At 50.9% G+C, this 18,646-nt stretch overlaps 1 protein-coding gene across 1 annotated transcript; it reads left to right on the forward strand.

Annotated features, from left to right (window-relative positions):
• Positions 1-228: 228 nt before the first annotated feature.
• On the forward strand, positions 229-16,587 carry OTUB1 (OTU deubiquitinase, ubiquitin aldehyde binding 1). Its single transcript, XM_075005940.1, has 7 exons — positions 229-308; positions 4,993-5,054; positions 9,596-9,694; positions 10,420-10,538; positions 14,915-14,999; positions 15,279-15,473; positions 16,219-16,587. Exons 1-7 carry the CDS (start codon positions 254-256, stop codon positions 16,414-16,416), a joined length of 813 nt encoding a protein of 270 aa, XP_074862041.1. The 5' UTR covers positions 229-253; the 3' UTR covers positions 16,417-16,587.
• Positions 16,588-18,646: the final 2,059 nt, after the last annotated feature.

The raw sequence follows: 18,646 nt of genomic DNA on the forward strand, positions 1-18,646 counted from the left end.
GTGCTGTGATGTCACACAATGACATCACCAGCCATGCCTATGTTGCATGGGGTGGCAACTTGTTATCACCGTGTGCTCCGCCTCCTGCCATCCCCAACAGTGCGGCTCAGCCAGGTCCTCCGTTGCTGGGGGAGGGGCTAGTTGCCAAGGGGGGACGTTGCTAGGGGCGGTTGCTAGGGCTGGGAGGAAGAGCTTCCGTCCTGGGCCCTAAGTGCCCCGGAAGCGCTTGCTGGGTGCAGGCTGCAGCTCAAAGATGGCGGCGGAGGAGCCTCTGCAGAAGCCGGAGCCGCTGGGGGGGGACACGGATGGTAATGGCGGGAGGGGCAGCCGGGGAGCCCCACATAAGGCACTGCGGGGAGGGACGCCCCCCCGGAACCGGCAGTGCCCCAGCCAGCGACGAGGTCCTGCCGCGCCCTCCCGGGGAGGGACAGGGCCCCCGGCCGAATGCGCAGGGCAGGATGGTGCGGGGACCCCCTGTAGCGAGACCCCCGCCTCTGACTCCCTTCCCCCCCGAGAGACAAGTGCCTCGGCTCCACCTCTCCCCCGGGATCGGCTTCCCCTACCCAGGGTCAGGATCCCCCGGTCCCAGCCCCCCTCCACTGCAGTGACAAGGTTTGCCCCGATTCGGGCAGACTTCTGTCCCCAGAGCCCAGCCCCTTCCAGAAAAATCCTTCCTGCCCCCCGCTCCTGGCTCTGCCTTCCTTCCCCGGCTCCCAGCCCCGCTCTCCCCTCCCCAGAACTGCTTCCCCCTGGTTGCAGAGAAAAGGCTTCTTCCCCACACTCCCTCCTCTGCCCACTTCCCCTTCTCTTCTGCAGGAACCACATCTTCCCTCCCCCCATAGTTTTCCCCAAAGGACAGGACCCACCCCCACAGGAGCTGCTCCAAATCCCACACGTTCTTTTCCCCCGGGAGAGGATTGCGCTACTCCAAACTACAGATGTGCCTCCTCTTAGCAACTGCATGACCCAGTTCTCCAGATCTCACTCCTCCACTTACTCAGCATCTCAGAACTTTCACACACACATAGGATCTGCCTCCCCTCATCTCTATGGGCCATGATTCCCCTTCACCCCCAGGAAAGTGCTCTCTTCACCCCAAATGTGAGGCAATTTCCCCCTCCCGCAAGATCTGTTTCCTCTCTCGAAAGCTGCTTTCTGTCCCCATCCACCATCAGTAGGGACAGCAAAATCCTTCCCCAGATACCTGCTTCCCCCTCCTCTACATAATCCTCATGGAAAAATGTCATCCCCTTGCTTCCAACTTCCTTCCTCCTCTTCCAAGAATGCAGGGATTCCCTTACATCCCAAAGGGAGGATTCTCCAGAAAGTGCTGAGAGGCCTAATGGCCCCCTCCTCTCCCAACAAGCACCAGCCAATTCTGTCCTGCTCCTACAATGGTAGCAGTCAGCCTGCCCTACCACCCTGGGGAAGGATCCAGTCCCATATGTGCTTTATGGCCTAGAAGTGTGTTTGTCCAGGTGATGCAGGATTCCCCAGTCTCATTGCAATGCATGCCATAGTCTGGCCTGCACCATGCTTCTCCATCAGCAGGGGCCCTGGGGATAGGTTTCCTTGACAACCCTGTCCATGGGAGTCCCCGCCTCTCTCTTTTACACTTTAATATACCTGTTATATACATCCTACTCTTGTCATTCACTGACTGTATGCACCCCACCTCCTGCAGCACCTCTCTGAGAAACAGGACCTCCATCCTCACCACCACCCCTATTGCCCTACTGGGGACAATTCCCACCATCCATGCCTTGAAGCCCAGAGGGGTGGCCCTTCCACTCCAGCCTTGATGGAGTTCATGTCAATCCACCCCTCCTCTCCCCCATTGGCAGAGTTCGTGCCTGTCCCAGCCTTGACTTCCTGGGAGGCAGATTCCACCCTTTTCCCCCGACTACATTCCCTCTCCTTGCTTACACATCTCTTACTACCATGTAACAAGACTTTGGAAGCTGGAACAGCCAATTCACCTGTTGCAAGGGAGTCCTCAAACTCCCATTGCACGCTCTCCCCTTACCTAGCTCCCAGTGTCTTCCAGTTATTCCCCTCCCTTCTTGAAACCTAGCACCCTACATTCCCCCGCTCCTGTCAAGCATTCTAGCCAGTCTGGCTTAAAACCCTGCTTGGACCATCCCTGCCAGCAATACATAATGTATTATTTTAAAAGTGAAAGGGGGACTGTTAGAGAAAGTGATGTCTGCATAACAAGGGGCATCTAAGTTGCCTAGAAGTGAAACAAACAGATTGACCTCCTCCACAGCTGTGCCTCTTTTAAGTGCAGGCCCTGCCCCGGAGCGTTACCGACAGACACAGTTTAAATTCCATTTGTGTTGCAGCATAAAAGCTATTTTAGTTGAGGTGTCCCCAGTAGAGTCAGTCCTGGTTCACATCAGTAAGAAAAGTTGTAGACTTTGCTCCAGATGATTCTGTTGATAAAACAGGGCTCCGGTCTGGCTGGATCTGTTCTGGAGAAGATTCTAGTTGTGGTCTATCTATTCTGGTGGTTCTTCAGTGGGCTGAGGAAAATGGGTGTGCACACACCTCACATGGCTCTTTCCACCTTGTGTTATATGGCCTCTGCAGAGCAAGATGAAGAATCTGTACGGCCTTAGCAGGGATGCATGCCATGGGGCTGGGAGTCCCCGTGGATGCCTGTCTGCCGGTGATGTATGTAATGGAAGAGGTCCAGATTGCTTTCTCTTCTTCCTGCCAAGCTGGCAAAGCTCCTCTCTGTGTTTAAGCTAAGCTAAGCAACACTGAGAGGTGGACAGGAAGCAGTGATAACTTTGAGTGCTTAACATTCATTGGGAGACTTATTTGAGCTGATGCTCAGTAGGGTTCTTGAGTTCCAGCCTGGCTCAAAATTATGACCCCTCAGTTTCCCCATCTGTAAAGAAGGGGATGAAGTGTGCATTGCCGGATACACAGGTGGTTGAGGGAAGACAGGAGAAAAGGTTGAGTGGGCCAGATCCAGCTGGGCTACATTGTGATAGTGCTGGGGACTCAGGCTAAGCTAGGACCATTAACACAAGTTAAGTATCTGGCTCATTGAATTGATGTAATTTCAGCTATCATACTGCTGGTGTTTATTATTTGTAGACTTTCCAGGCCAGGAGAAGGGATCATTCACTTAAGACCCAGGGGCTTTAACCAACTTGGCCCCTGAATCCTCCTGCAGTGCCTATGATTTTTATAGTTACAATGTTTAGTCTGGCCACACAAGTAAGGGAGGACCTGGCTGCGCTCCATATATACACCGGGAGGTTAACCTCAGGGAGGGAGCAAAGTTGCTGAAGATAAAGGAAAGTGTTGGCACAGAATCAATGGGGTGAACTGGCCAGGAGTCAATGAAGGCTGGCAATGAGAACATTTTTGGCCCATCACGGGAAGGCGGGTCTGGAACAACCTCCCCATAGAAGTTGTGGGTGCCAAACAATCCAACTAGTTTGAAGATAGAGCTGGATAATTTTTCTGAATTGGATGGTGGGATGAGGCTGTGTGCGCTAGCACCGCCTGGACACCATGACCCAAGAAGTCCCTTTGAGTTCTCTGTCCAGGAATACATTATTCCAGCGTAAAGCACCTGTACACTAATTTAGCTGTCTCTATGCTTAGGGTTGTGCTGCTCTAGCTATACCGATGTGTTTAGTGATTCCATGCAAGACCTGAAGGGACCATGAGATCCTCTGGTGTGAACTCCTGTCTAGGAGGGGCCAAGACATTTCACCCACATTTTCCTGTATGGAGCTCAGTTTCTTATATTGGACTCAAGCCTCTTCCAGAAAGGCCTCCAGTTTATAGCTAACATGAATAATCCACCTTTGCTGGGGACTTTGTACCAATGGTTAATTACTGGGGCTTTTAAAAATTGGTGACTTTAGTTAAAGTGACACTGCTCTTGTGTGTCAAGACTGTTGGGAATCTTGGCTGTTACTTGTGCGAAACTCTTTTAGGCAGTAGCATGGCCATTTAAAGGCTGATGTTGCCACCTTAATATCGGTAATGCAGCGTGGATCACCTGGCGGCAAAAGAGCCACTTTATGTCCGTAGTGAGTTGTGCTCATAAGGACGTATTTTGACCTCTGTAGAGGCTATTTGCCAGAGTTGCGCACAGAGAGCTCCATTGCTTAGTTATGGCTCTGCATCTTACTGAATAAAAAGACTGTTATTTTGCAGAAGGAGTTTGTAAAGAAAGCCCTGTTTGACGTCCCGACTTCTGGGTCAGCACCGGCTTCCTTGCACTGGGGTGATTCTGTTTGCTCTACTGGGAGAATACTTGCTGTCAGAAATGTAAAATTAACCCTCAGAAGGAAATGGGTCATTTTGGCGATGCAGTGGACAAATTGATCTCTGACTTAGATCGAGGGCCCAGTTGTGCTGAGTGTTCACAGGCATCCCTGATCGAGACTAGGGGAGAAGCTCCTGCTGAACCTGGAGCTGGACAGAATCCCACCTTCACTTGTGACTGAGATCAGGGAAACCATCATGCCAGCTGCTGCAGATTTACCTTGTATGAGACAATCCCCAAAGAGCTCTCAGCCTACATAGCAAAGGAAGGCTCATTAGGTTGCTTTGCAGCCGGGGAAGATGCAGGCCCAGAGAGATTAACAGACTTGCTCGAAAGCTGTGTCAGAGCTGCAGGCTGAACCCACAGCTCCTGAGCCTCAGCCTGGTGATCTGATTTGAAGGACCAGCCTTCCCTCTCCAGCCATGCAGATGGAGTCCTGTCTTGATAATCTTTGGCAGTGTCTGTACCCCCAGCCAGGGAGAAGTGTGGCAGGAAAAATTAAAGCAAACATTAGTTGACTGGACCTTGGGGAGCCATCTTGATGGCAGGATGGTGCTCCTTAAGGTGTGTAGGGAGGGTGATGTTTGAGACTAGAACTCATGGGAGTAGATTGGAGGAGATATACTGATCTGGTGTGGCTGCGGCTGGCATGGGGTAAGCACAAAGAACTCATTCCATCTCTTCTTCTCTTCCAGGAGTTAACTGTCTGGCGTATGATGAAGCCATCATGGCTCAGCAGGATCGCATCCAGCAGGAGGTGAGGCTCCAGCTGGCCACTGTGTGCAGGGCAGTGTTCCCTCTTCAGTTTTTCTGTCTAATGGCTTTCGTTATCTGCATCAGTATGGAGGAGAGAGATCACGTAACGAAAGTCATTTTGCAGCTGCACAGTGCGTCGGGTGGCACTGAGGGGGCAGGGTGTGGCAAGGGGCTCATGCCTGGGCATAGGATCGGGTTGCAGGCTTCGTCTGGGGATGCAGGCTCTGAGGTGAGGCTGCCTTAGGGAGAGGGGACTACCCAGCCCCTCTCTCATTGCAGCAGCTTGGGATCAGCTGAGGCGCTTCTCCACAGCTGCCATAACTTTAGTGGGCGTAGCCGGGGGAGGGGTGTCTGTCCTTCAACTGGGACAGATCCAGGCTAGGCTGAGTGGGGGACACAGGGATGGGACATTTGTCCCCCAGGGGCAGCAGCCCTGGGTTGGATGCAGTGGCTGGGGAAGAGATGTGCTCTTCTGGCGCCAGCATGGAGCAGCCATGGCTGGGGAGAGGCGATCTCTCCCCCAGCCTCTGCACAGAGCAGCCACAGCTAGGAGGGAGAGGCTTCTCCCCACCAGCATGGAGCTGCTGCAGGCTTATTAGGCAGGTGGCCATGCAGCTCTGAGAGAGCCGTCCCCAGGAGGGGTCAGTGGGTGGCTCTCAGGGGCTTTTGTGTCCCTGGTTGCCCCCTTGTTCTTCACAGTTTCTGACAGTTTAACTTTCCATTTCCAGCCTCTGAGAGTCTGGGGTTTTGGTACCTGGCTGCTGCCCTCCCTGTGCTCATCGCTCAGATCTCTGCCACAGGGGTTGCATGTAGCCTTAGTCATGTTTCCCCTAACACACAGCTGCTCATCTGAGAGTAAACTGCTCCCACTACTAACCCATGAGATGTGAGAGCCGCTCTTCATCCCCAGCTCCATCCTTTGCCTCTGGAGGAAGCTGAGAGCATGGCTACAGGTGTCAGGGATCCAGACCAGTGGGAGGGCAGTAGGGGCTGGCTGGGACTCCAGAGGCAAACTTTGGCTTAGTGGGTTGTGGAGTAGATGAGGCTGAGGGTTGTCAGGGCCCAAAGGGGCAGAGAAGTGAGGAGGAGATGGGCCTGGAGGATAGTGGGCCCTAGGGGCTAGGAGACTCCTAGTCCAGGGCTGTTAGACAGCCTGGGGGTGTTGTGCACTGGGGTGAGGGTCGCATGAGCACTGATTGAAAAATTTTCATCAAAACTCTCCCACAAAAAATTGGGCTTCTGACAAAGCAGATTTTTCGGCAAAAAGCCTCAGCCGCTGCTTGGAGAGTCGGTCCCTGTTGCATTGCTTTGAGGGTTTACGCGCGTGCCCCACGCCCGGAGGTTTTGAAAGCAGTCGTGTCTATGGGTCTGTGCATGCACTCTGGCTTCACCGCAGGGTTCTGCCCCATGCAGTGAAGACCGCGGCAGACTGGTTGCATCTCAGGTTCCTTCTCATGATATAAGTCAGAGCTGCTAGTGTTCTGTTATTTCTGACACATGTAGAATTATATATAGTAACAGTGAGATAGCTGTGCTAGTCTATATACTATGAAAAAAAAAAGCAGTCCAGTAGCACTGTAAAGACTAACAAAATAATCACGGGCACATTCTCATGTTCCTCAACTAACATCATATATCCCATCATGTGCCAGCAATGCCCAGATGCTCTGTATATTGGACAGACTTCAAACTCTCTCAGACAAAGAATTAATGGCATAAAACAGACATAAAAACACTCCTGATTCACAAACCTGTCAGCCAGCACTTTAATGGAGTGGGTCATTCTGTTAATGGCCTGAAAGTCTGTGTTTTACTGAAAAGGAATTTTCACAGCCGTTTGGAAGGAGAGGCTGCTGAACTCTTTTATATTCAAATTCGACACATTAACACGTGGTTTGAACCGGAATGACAATTTTCTAGCTCATTATAGGGGCTCTTTTACATACTTTGTTTTATCTAATTCTTGATCCCCCTCCCTCTTCTGCCCCTCTGCTCTCTGATTTGCTCACCTTGATAATATTTTTCTGATTTGTCAACCTTGATTACTATTTTTGGTTCTCTGTGCCTTAAATATTGAGTCTGTTCTGGTCTGGCTATGGGCTGAAGAAGTGAGTCTGTCCACGAAAGCTCATCACCTAATAAATTATTTTGTTAGCCTTTAAGGTGCTACTGGATTGCTTTTTTGTTTTCAGAATTATACATAGTTTTATTACTGCTTTTGTTTTGTAGTTAAGTATTTAGTAGTAGTTTTTAGGAGATAACAGACTTTGGGGAGTCTGTTTATTAGGGAAGCTGAAGGTTAATTGGGGAGCATACTGGTAAGCATGAGGCCTACCAGGCTGCTTACAGTATGACCAGTTAACCAGCCCTGTTAACTCTGGCCGCGGCCAGCTGTGCTGGAGCTGTCTTGGCTGCAGAGGGACTGGATGCCACAGCTGCCGCAGGACCCCATGGCCGTGGAGGGGCCAGCAATGGAACTCGCAACTGCAGCACTGAATCCTTTTATCATTTCGGGTGAAACCATGAGGCGAAGGAAGGGTGAACATGTGAACCCACAGACATAAGTACTTTCAAAATCTCCAGCTCCAGACGAGTGATGCATGCAAAAACACTTGGTGGAATATAGATAGGGACCAGACTTCTCAGAGAACTTGCAGTGACACGTAAGTAACCTCCTCTTCTCTGGGAAAAACATGGGGGTGTTTTTTTTTTCCTCATGACAAAAATCCAAAGCTGAGTGTCTATAAACTGAAAGGTAACAGAGAGTAAGCCGTGCTAGTCTATACACTATCAAAACAAAAAGCAGTCAAGTAGCACTTTAAAGACTAGCAAAAATAGTTTATTAGGTGAGCTTTCGTGGGACAGACCCACTTCTTTAGACCATAGTCAGACCAGAACAGACTCAATATTTAAGACACAGAGAACCAAAAACAGTAAGCAAGGAGGACAAATCAGAAAAAGATAATCAAGGTGAGCAAATCAGAGAGTGGAGGGGTGGGGGGGGAAGGTCAAGAATTAGATTGAGTCAAGTATGCAGACGAGCCCCTATAGTGACTCAGAAATTTCCCATCACGATTTAAACCATGTGTTAATGTTCCGAATTTGAACATAAATGTCAGTTTGTCCACTTCTCTTTCTAAAACAGTGCGATAATTTCTCTTCAGTAACACACATACCTTGAGGTCATTGACAGAATGGCCCATTCCATTAAAATGTTGACTAACTGGTTTGTGGATCTGGAGTGTTTTGATGTCTGTTTTGTGCCCGTTGACCCTTTGTCTAAGGGAGTTAGAAGTCTGTCCAATATACAAAGCATCTGGGCATTGTTGGCACATGATGGCATATATGATGTTAGTAGAGGAGCAAGAGAAGGTGCCCGTGATTCTGTGAGTAACCTGGTTAGGTCCAGTGTTGGTATTTCCAGAGAAGATATGTGGACAAAGCTGGCAGCGGGCTTTGTTGCAGGGAAAGGTTCCAGGACTGGTGTTCCTGGGGTATAGGCTGTGGCTGTTAGTAAGGATCCTCATGAAGTTGGGAGGTTGTCTGTAGGAGAGAACAGGCATGTCACCCAGGGCCTTCTGGAGTGTAGCATCCTGATTAAGAATAGGTTGTAGGTCTTTAATAATTCGTTGCAGTGGTCTGAGTTGGGGGCTGTAAGTGATGACCAGTGGTGTTTTGTTCTTGGCTTTTTGGGCTGATCTTGGAGTAGCTGGTTTCTGGGTATGCGTCTGGCCCTGTCGATTTGTTTTTACTTCTCCTGGTGGGTAATTCAGGTTTATGAATATTTGGTAAAGTTCTTGTAGTTTTTGGTCTCTGTCAGTTGGATCAGAGCAAATGTGATTATACCTAAGAGCTTGACTGTAAACAATGGATCTAGTCACGTGTGCAGGATGGAAACTAGAAGGGTGTAGATAAGTATAGCGATCAGTAAGTTTTCGGTACAGTGTGGTACTGATCAGGCCATCCTTGATTAGTACTGTAGTGTCCAGGAAATGTATCTCTTGTATGTTGTAATCGAGGCATAAGTTGATGGTGGGGTGTAGATTGTTAAAGTCTCTGTGGAATTCTTCTAGAGCCTCTGTACCATGGGTCCAAATCATAAAGATGTCATCAATGTATCTTAAGTAGAGGAGTGGTAATAGGGGACGAGAGCTGAGGAATCGTTGTTCCAGGTCAGCCATACATATATTAGCATATTGTGGGGCCATGCGGGTGCCCATAGCAGTTCCACTAATCTGGAGGTATATGGAGGTATTTGGTGGTCCTTCATGAGGTGTGTGCGCCAACCAATCAGCCTGGCCTATATAGTGGAGGACAGGGGCACGAGGGAGAACGCAGTGCAGTGGTAGGAGGTGTAGTTCAGCAGGGCCTCTTGGCCTGGGAAGGAGAGCGGAGGCCTCTCGTGAGGCTCTGCAGTCAGCGCTAGGTCTCCGGGGCCTGCCGCAGGGTTTCTTTTAGCTCTGGGTGCCTCTGTAGTGAGATTGAGAAGCCCCAGCTGCTGCTTCTCCCACTCTAATCTCACAGTGCCTCTTGTCCTTCCAGATCGCCGTCCAGAACCCCCTAGTGTCAGACAGACTGGAGCTGTCGGTTCTGTACAAGGAGTACGCGGAGGACGATCACATCTATCAACAGAAGATCAAGGTAGGGCAGCCAGACACCCTCTCCTCTAGGACCTCCTCCCCCCTCCCATCTTAGCTCCTCCTTAGCCCCTCCGCCTGACACCCCAAGATCCCGTTCCTCCTGGCTCTCCCATCTCTTAATTCCAGGTGTCAACTTGCCTCCCCCGACAGACACTTGAATCCCAGCGCTTTCTCACATCATAATCCCCCAGCCGCCCCTTCAGCTCCTCCTCCCACACCCTCAGTCTCAGCCTCCCCACTTACCTGTTTCTTACTAGCTTCACCTCCCACTGAAAACCCTGGCCTTCCCTGCCAGTGTTCCCTGTTAGCTGAGCACTTGGGCGACCAACCAGAAGAGATTTGGGTGCCGCTCAGCTGACAGCAGGGCACCACAGCCTGTGTTTCTACTGCTGGCCCGCATTTGCACATGCCTCGGTGTACATATTATTCCACCCAGGGATGTTAAAAATTGGAGGGAACATTGTTCCCTGCGCATGCTGTCCTCCCTTCCCCACCTGTTAAACCCTGCCCCTTCTCAGAACCGTCCCTCAGACTTCCCTCCCTAAATTGCCATTTCCCACCCTCAGCCTTCTGGGCCTTCACCCCATGCATCCCCTCGGTCCCGCCAGGCTTTTGCAGGCACAACAGGTAAAACAGCGATTAGTATTTATGTGCTCGGTCGGCTGCTAACCTGTCAGCCCCTTTGCCTATGAGGGAATGATAGTGTCACCCTCTCGCTCTGCTCAGGACCTGCTGAAAAAGTACTCGTATATCCGGAAGACGCGGCCTGATGGCAACTGCTTCTACCGGGCATTTGGCTTCTCGCACCTGGAGGCCCTGCTGGAGGACAGCAAGGAGCTGCAACGGTAAGCTAGGCCCTGTGGGAGACCAGAGTTATACCCTCCCCCTAACGGGGGCAGTTTTGTGGGAGGGCAGCAGGGAGACACCGGCCTGCCTGTGATGGGGAAGCGGTGTGGCTTGGTGAGGGGAGAGGGCCTGATGGTGGAGACCTTCAGTTTATTTCCAGCTCTGGGGCTGGACGCCAGTGTGACCTTGGACAAATCCCTTCCCCGCCCTAGGCCTCAGTGTACCCCTCTGTAAAATGGGGATGATGATACAACCTTTGTAAAGCTCTGGGAGATTGACAGGGGACAGCGCCGTAGAAGACCTGGGGGGATTATTAGCTCAGCCTGCGCTGATCACTGCTTCTATCCTGGAGGCCAGGCTGGAAATTGGAAAGGTCCCAGCATGTGACTCCTGCCAAGTCTGAGGTCCAGCCACGTAGCATCTTCCTCAACTCAAGGATGCTCCTTACGGTGCGCCAATAGCTCGTCTGCCCATCCGAACTGTGGGGTTTGGAACGAGTGCTGATTGGTCAGCACTTAGTTACGGCACGGGGTTGGCACTCTCGGGTTTAGCTCCCAGTTCTTGGCATGATGCTCCCTGTAGGGGTCCCTGTCATGGGTGTGGATGTGCACCGCGTGCTCGAGCTGGGATTTCAGGGTGGGGTCCAGTGACCCCTGCCTGCATGGTGTGATGACCGTGTAGCAGGTTCAAGGCTTTAAGTGGCGGTGCAAGTTGATGGTGCCCCAGTTCCTTCTTATTGCTGCGCACCCAGATGGCAACCAACCCCTGTTCGTTGGTGCTCTTTGCTCCCAGAAAGAGCTGCTTCCTGTTTGTTGTATAGTACAAAGCTGTTACCTGGCACCAGCCTTTTAGTGCCATGAGCTGAAATTTCCAATCCTTCCCAATGCAAATTGTCGGTTGAGCAGCCGGGACTGGTACGCTGCCCAGGTTATGCAGTTCCACATTCTATGCTCGACTTTTATGGAGAAGAGGCAGAAGACAAATAAGCAAGCTGATATCGGGGATCTCTACAGACAACCAGCTTCCCGGGTGTGTCCTAGGATTGCTGGGGTGGGCAGTGGGGTCTGCTTCACCACTCAGTGTGTTCATCACACAGCTCCACTGCCACCCGCGTACATGTATCCATCAGCGGCTCTCCTTTGTGCGTGGCCTGCACTGCGGTTACGTTGTATGCCCCCTTCCTTCAAACTGGGTCCACTTCCATAGCTGGAATCTAGGCATTAGTCCGACAGCACCTTGATGACTGCCGGCAGTGGCAGGGGCTGGCTTGCTGACCCCAAGGGTCCCTTCCGCTTTGCGTCTTAAGTTCTTAAATCTCATGCTTCAGGGATTCCGCTGGGCTCCTCTAGGCGTCGGGAAGGGAATATTTTTTCACTTGCACATTCTGTTTCAGTTTGGTTTCATTTTGACTTTTTCCTCTGAAGCGCCAGAGGTGGCCTGAGCTGCAGGTAGGACACCTGGCAGTGCTGAGACTCTTCTTGAACTGCCTGGCTGCCACGGTCCAGCCACTGATTGGATTGTGGATCGGGAAGGGTTTTTCCTCAGGCCTGATAGGGCGCTGGGAGTTTTCACCCTCTTCTGCAACATCAGGGGTCACCTGGACTCATCAGAACAACCATACAGGGTCAGATCAAAGGTACATCTAGCCCAGTATCCTATTTTCCAGCAGTGCCCAATGCCAGGTGGGTGAGAACAGATAATCATCAAGCGATCCATCCTGGTGCTTATTCCCAGCTTCTCGCAAACACAGGCTAGGGATGGCATCCCTGCCTGTCTTGGTTAGTAGCCATGGATGAACCTATCCTCCAGGAATTTATCTACCTTTTTTACTCCTATTATACTCTTGACCTTCATGGCATCCTGTGACAAGAAATTCCACAGGCTGAGTGGGCATCATATAAAGAAATACTTCCTGTTGTTTGTTTTAAATCTATCAATTTCATTGTGTGACCCATAGTTCTTGTGTTATGAGGAGTAAATAACACGTGCTTATTTATTTTCTCCACACCATCACGATTTTATAGTCCTCTATGTTGTTCTATTTAGTCTTCTCTCTTCTGAGCCAAAAAGTCTCCATTTTATCAATCTCTCCTGCTATGGAAGCCGCTCTGTACCCCTAATAATTTTTGTTGCCCTGATCTGAACCTTTTCCATTTCCAATATATCCTTTTTGAGATGGGCAGACCACACCCGCGTGCAATATTGAAGATGCGGACGTATCATAGATTTTTGTAACAGCAATATGGCATTTTGTAATCTTAATATTTATTCCTTTCTTAATGAGTCCCTAAAATCTCTGTGTGTTTTTACTGTTGCTGCACATTGAGTGGATGTTTTCAGAGCACTATCCCCAATGACTCCAAGGTCTCTCTCTTGAGTGGTAACAGCTAATTTAGACCCAATCATTTTGTGGGGATTGTAGCGATTATATTTTCCAAAGTGCATTACTTTGCATGTATCAGCATTGGATTACAACTTCCATTTTGTTGACCCAGTCGCCTAGTTTTGTCAGATCCCTTTGTAATCCTGACGCCTGCTTTGGATTTAACTATTCTGAGTAATTTTGTATCATCGGCAAACTTTGCCACCTCACAGTTTACTTTTTTAGGTCATTTATGAATATGGGGAATTGGACTGGTCCCAGTACAGACCCCTGGGGGACACCACTATTTATATCTCTCCGTTCTGAAAACGGACTGTTCCTACCCTTTGTTTCCCATCTTTTAACCAGTTAACGGTCCATGAGTGGACCTTCCTTTCATCCCATGACAGTTTACTTTGCTTAAGAACCTTAGGAGGGGGACCTCGTCAAAGACTTTCTGAAAATATGAGTATACTGTATCTGCTGGATCTTCATTGCCCACATGCTTGGGTGACCCTCCTCAAATGATTCTAGTAGGTCGGTGAGGCATGATTTCCCTTTACAGAAACCACGTTGTCTCTTCCCCAGCAAATCATGTTCGTCCAAGTGTCTGACAGTTCTGTTCTGTACTACAGCTTCAACCATTTTTCCGAGTTCTGAAGTCAGGCTTATCAGCCTGTAATTCCACTGGAGCCTTTGTAAAAAATTGGCGTCACATTAGCTATCCTCCAGTCATCTGGCATAGAAGTTGATTTAAATGGTTACAAACTAGTGAGTAGTTCTGCAGTTTCACATATGAGTTCCTTCAGAACTCTTGGGTGAATGCCGTCTGGACCTGATGATGTATTACAGTTCAGTTTATCAATTTGTTTCCAAACCTCCTCTAATGAGATCTTAATCTGGGACAGTTCCTCAGTTTTGTCACTGAAGAAGGATGGCTCAGGTTTGGGGATTTTCATCACATCCTCAGCCGTGTGAAGACTGATGCAAAGAAATAATTTACTTTCTCTGCAATGGCTTTATTGTCTTTGAGTTCTCATTTAGAATCTCAATCATCCAGAGACCCCAGTGGTTGTTTTGCAGGCTTCTTGCTTCTGATGTGCTTAATTTTTTTCGTTATTACTTTTTGGCTGGCTACTCTTCAGATTCTTTCTGGCCTTCATACTGACAGTTTTACACTTCATTTGCCAGAGTTTGCACTTCTTTCTATGTTCCTCAGTAGGATTTAACGTCCAGGTTTTTAAAAATGGCTTTTTGCCTCTCTCTGGTTCTTTGACTTGGTTGTTTGCCCATAGTAGCATGTTTTTGGTTCTTTTACTGTATTTTTTAATTCAGGATATATGTTTGTTGAGCTTCTGTTAGGGTGTCTGCAGAAAGTTTCCTTTTTGGCCCTGGATATTTTCATTTCTCTTTAATTAGCTTTCTCGTTTTGTGGTGTTTCCTTTTGTGAAATTAAAAGACATGTTTCACTGCCTCAATTTTCTGCCATCCCAGAGGCCCATCAGTTTCTCTTGTTCTTTGCTTGGAGCTCATGACAGGTTAGACTCCTGAGGGGTGAAATTCTTTCCTCTTAATATTGGTGGTTGGGTTTAGCGTATGGGTGCCAGGTGGGGTTGATGGCCTGTGAAACAGAGGGGGTCTGATGAGATGGTCCCTTCTGGTCCTAAACTCTAGGACAGTGTTTCTTGCACTTTTTGGAACACCAAACAGTAATATTTTTGTGCAGAACACCTATGAAAATTTTCTTCAAAAAAACAAAACACACAAACAGCAACATATACAGCAAAAACAAAATGAAGGAATTTAATCAGGTATGGTACCAATGAAGAAGTAACATTGTATCTGGTTTTAGTAACAGAAAATATCTCCCATCATTGTATTTTTCCAAACACCGGTACACCTGCAAGTTGTTCATGGAACATCAGTGTTCTGCAGAACTTAGTTTAAGAAACACCATGCTAGGACTTTCCTCCCTGCCACCTATATCGTCTCATCTTGTCCTACCTCACACAGGTTCAAGGAGATCTCTGCCAAAAGCAAGGAGGACCTGGTATCCCAGGGCTTCACAGAGTTCACAATTGAGGATTTCCATAACACGGTGAGTGCCGTCCCCTCTGGGAGGGGATGGTTGGAGCAGATCGGGAGTTGTGATTCTTGAGTTTGATCCTTGGAGGCTTTGCAAGCTCCCCCACTGGCTTCCCTCGCGGCTCCCAAATTAGACCCTTAGTTTCCCTAGACTAAGGACACCAGCTCAACCACACACGCATGCTAGTGTAACTGGCCCAAGTCCGACCATTTATTCCGACTCTGAGAGTTTGCGCGTTGGGACGTGGAGCAAGGGGGCTGTCCCTGACACCCTCCCTCACGTGGCCTGCAGTTCATGGACCTGATAGAGCAAGTGGAAAAGCAGACCACCGTGTCTGAGCTCCTGGCCTCCTTCAACGACCAGAGCACCTCTGACTATCTGGTGGTGTACCTGCGACTGCTGACCTCCGGCTACCTGCAGCGGGAGAGCAAGTTCTTTGAGCACTTCATTGAGGGAGGCCGTAGCATCAAGGAATTCTGCCAGCAGGTAAGGACAGCTCGGAGGACCGTGGGGGTAGCAGGTTCCAATGGTAGAATTTGACCTCCCTGCCGTCTCTCAAACCTGTGTCGACGTGACACAGAAAAGTACGGAGGATCCATGGCATGGCTTTGTCCTGCCCTCCCCCGCGACTGATTTGGAGTGGGAGCTAGAGCCCAACTCCACCCTGTGTGGAGGGCATTGCTGAGTAGTGAGGCCGAGACCTGGCCGAACTGTGATCTGAGGAGATTTGATCGGGTGCTCAAACCCAGCTGCCTCATGAGCTCAGTAGTGTGCTCGGTTGGCTCCTGGGGCAGGAGATGGGCCAAGCCCTCTGTGCCCTGCCCTGGCACAGACCAGTGTGCAATCTCAGTAGGATTCATTGCTTGTTCCCTGGAGGGGGCAGAGGTGGGGAGTCCCCTGTCCAGAGGGAGAGGGCGCTGACACTCAGCTGCCTTGTGATCTCGGTCATATCTCCAGCTAGTTTCCCTGGGGCACCCCCAAAAAAGTGGGAGGTGGTGCAGAGCCCTGGCCAGCTGGTGTCTGCATAGGCAGCTGGATGTGGGGAGGTTTGTGACCCAGCCTAGGAGGGGCGGGCAGCCTGTTGAGCTCCGGCTGAGGCGGGATGTCATTAGTATCCATAGGGGAGTCCCAGGCTGTGTAGGGCTGGGAGAGGAACACAGAGCCTTCAGCCAGCACTGGGACTCCTTAACCCTCCCTGGGCTTGTTTTGCCTCCCCTTCGATCCCTTCCAGGAGGTGGAACCCATGTGCAAAGAGAGCGACCACATCCACATCATTGCCCTGGCTCAGGCCCTGAACGTCTCTATCCTGGTGGAGTACATGGACCGGGGCGAGGGCGGAGGCACCAACCCCCACGTCTTCCCAGAGGGCTCGGAGCCTAAGGTGTATCTACTGTACAGACCGGGACACTATGACATCCTGTATAAATAGGTGCCGGCCAGCTGCCTCCGCTCCCTCCCTGGTGATGTCCCACGGCCCCCTGCCGCACCGGCAGTCTCTGTGGTTGTAAATGGTAATCGCTCGTGCTGATCTCGCTCTCTTTGGTTTCCGTTGTTCCACGCGCCCTGCTGTGTTTTATTAAAGGGGATGCTGGTGACTGGAGCCCGCTTGTCTGGTGGATTTGTGCAGGTTGCAGTTGTCCCCTCTGCCCTGTCTACAGACCCCTGTGCTCTGTTGCCTTGTTTGCTCCGTGTCAGTGCCCATCATGAGCCCTTTCGGGGGACGGTGCCTGAGAACCCAGCTAAGAAGGTGCCAGCGGGACCCTGAGCCGAGGTGCAGCCCGACCGCAGCTGTGGCTGTTGCTCACCCAGGTTGCGTCTAGTCCTCTCTGAACACACCCCGGCTGGTTTTGCCTCTTGCCTGGGATCTTGTCAGCGGGCCCCAGAGGCTGAGTCAGCTCTGAAAAGGCCGCCTGAAGGAACCACCTTGTGAGTGCAAAGCTGAGTGCGTGGAAGTTAGCGGGTGCCAGCCATGCTACTGTCTTCTTCCTCCTCCTGTGGCGGTAGCGCCCAGGGTGGAGGGGGTGTGCTGGCTGGGGAGCTAGTCAGTCTGTTTGTCCTTTTCCGACCTGGGCCACCGGGATATTTGCTGCCCTTTCCTGACCCTGCAGCAGAGCTCTGGAGAAGTTGTGCTTAGGGTTTGAGAAGGTGCGATATACCTATTGGACAAGTGGAGAGAGGGGCTAGCTAGCCCGGGACCCAGAGGCCCAAGTTGGGTGGAGGCTCTTTGCTCAGCTTGACCAAGGCAGGGATGAAGCATCCCTGCATCCTGCCTGCAGAGCGCTGGTATGGAGGCAGGTGTGTCAGTGCAGACTGCCTGGGTTTGAATTGCCCTGTGGAAAGCCCTGATTGCAAATCAGTGATTTGCTATCAGCATTTCCAGGTGGACATCAGGTAGGGCAGAGCAGAGCCTTTGTGTGGGGCAGCATACGGCTCAGCAGAGGCGGTGTGCTCAGGGGCGAGGCTCAGGATTCAGATTTGTTTTAGGTTAGAAAACAGCAAAGGCTCAAGCAGCTTGAGGATGGTCCTTAGGGCAGAGCAAAGCCACCGGATGAAGCTTGACTTCAGAGTGTTGGGGTAAGGTTCCTGCAGTGTTATTTCTATGTGCCCCAGCTGTAGGCGTCAATGTGTGATGGCCTATCAATAAGGAATGCATGGGTTTGTGTGTCCCGGGGCGGAGGCTGGTCCCTTCTCCCCCCGGTGGAGCTCAGCAGGAATTTGCTCTCCCACAGGAGCAGCTGAGCCCACTCTACAATCGAGAATTGGAGGATCTACCCCTTCCTCATTCCTGTGCACCTGGGCAGAAGCCCCTCCCCTCATCAGTGAGTGACAGAAATAGCCAGGAGAGTTTCCTTTGTTCAGAAAAGGACAATTGCAGGAGCCCAGCTAGAAGGCCAAGCCGGACACAGTGAACGAGCAGAGCACGTCACACCACGATTTACCTAGAGACTGCCCCCACTGGACATGGGCTGCCCCATGCTGAGCCCAGCTGTTCCTGCTCCCTTAGGGATCCGTCTGAACAGCTGGGAAATGCTTTGGAACCTGCGAGCTGACACCAAACAGAGCTGCAAAGCTAGGCCCCCATTTAGCCCCGGGGCGCTAAAAAGGCCCTGCCCCACACACCTTATATTAAGGCCCTGTCAGCTCCGTGGCAGAAACCTCCAGTGCTTGGCTATATCGTCCCTTCTCTGCCGTATCTGCCAGGTTGCCAACTTCCCCCCACAGGCCCCAAAATCAAGCTGCTCCTGTTCCACAACAAGCCAATCCCTAAAAGAATCTGTGTGGCACCTTCTAGACTAACATATTTTGGAGCATGAGGATTCGTGGGCAAAGATCCACATCTGACGAAGCGGGTCTTTGCCCACAAGAGCCTATGTGCCAAAGTCTCTGTTAGCCTAGAAGGTGCCACAGGACTTCTTGGTGTGTTTTGAAGATACAGACTGACTCGGCTGCCCCTCTGAGAAAAGAAGCTCAGCACCCTGTGACTCATGCCCTCCTGCTCCCCTGTGCAATCTGGGATTGTGGTGGGCCTGCTGTGCCATCCTGAACTCAGCTCTTCCGCCACAGCCTGGTGTCCAGCTGCAGTGGCTCAGGCCTGGCTCCTCCACAGAGCCTGAGGGCCAAGCGTGAGAACACACCAGTCGCTCGCCTGAAGCCCACAC

This window comes from Carettochelys insculpta, chromosome 11 (genome assembly GCF_033958435.1).
Source record: "Carettochelys insculpta isolate YL-2023 chromosome 11, ASM3395843v1, whole genome shotgun sequence".
Taxonomy (NCBI): Eukaryota; Metazoa; Chordata; order Testudines; family Carettochelyidae; genus Carettochelys; species Carettochelys insculpta.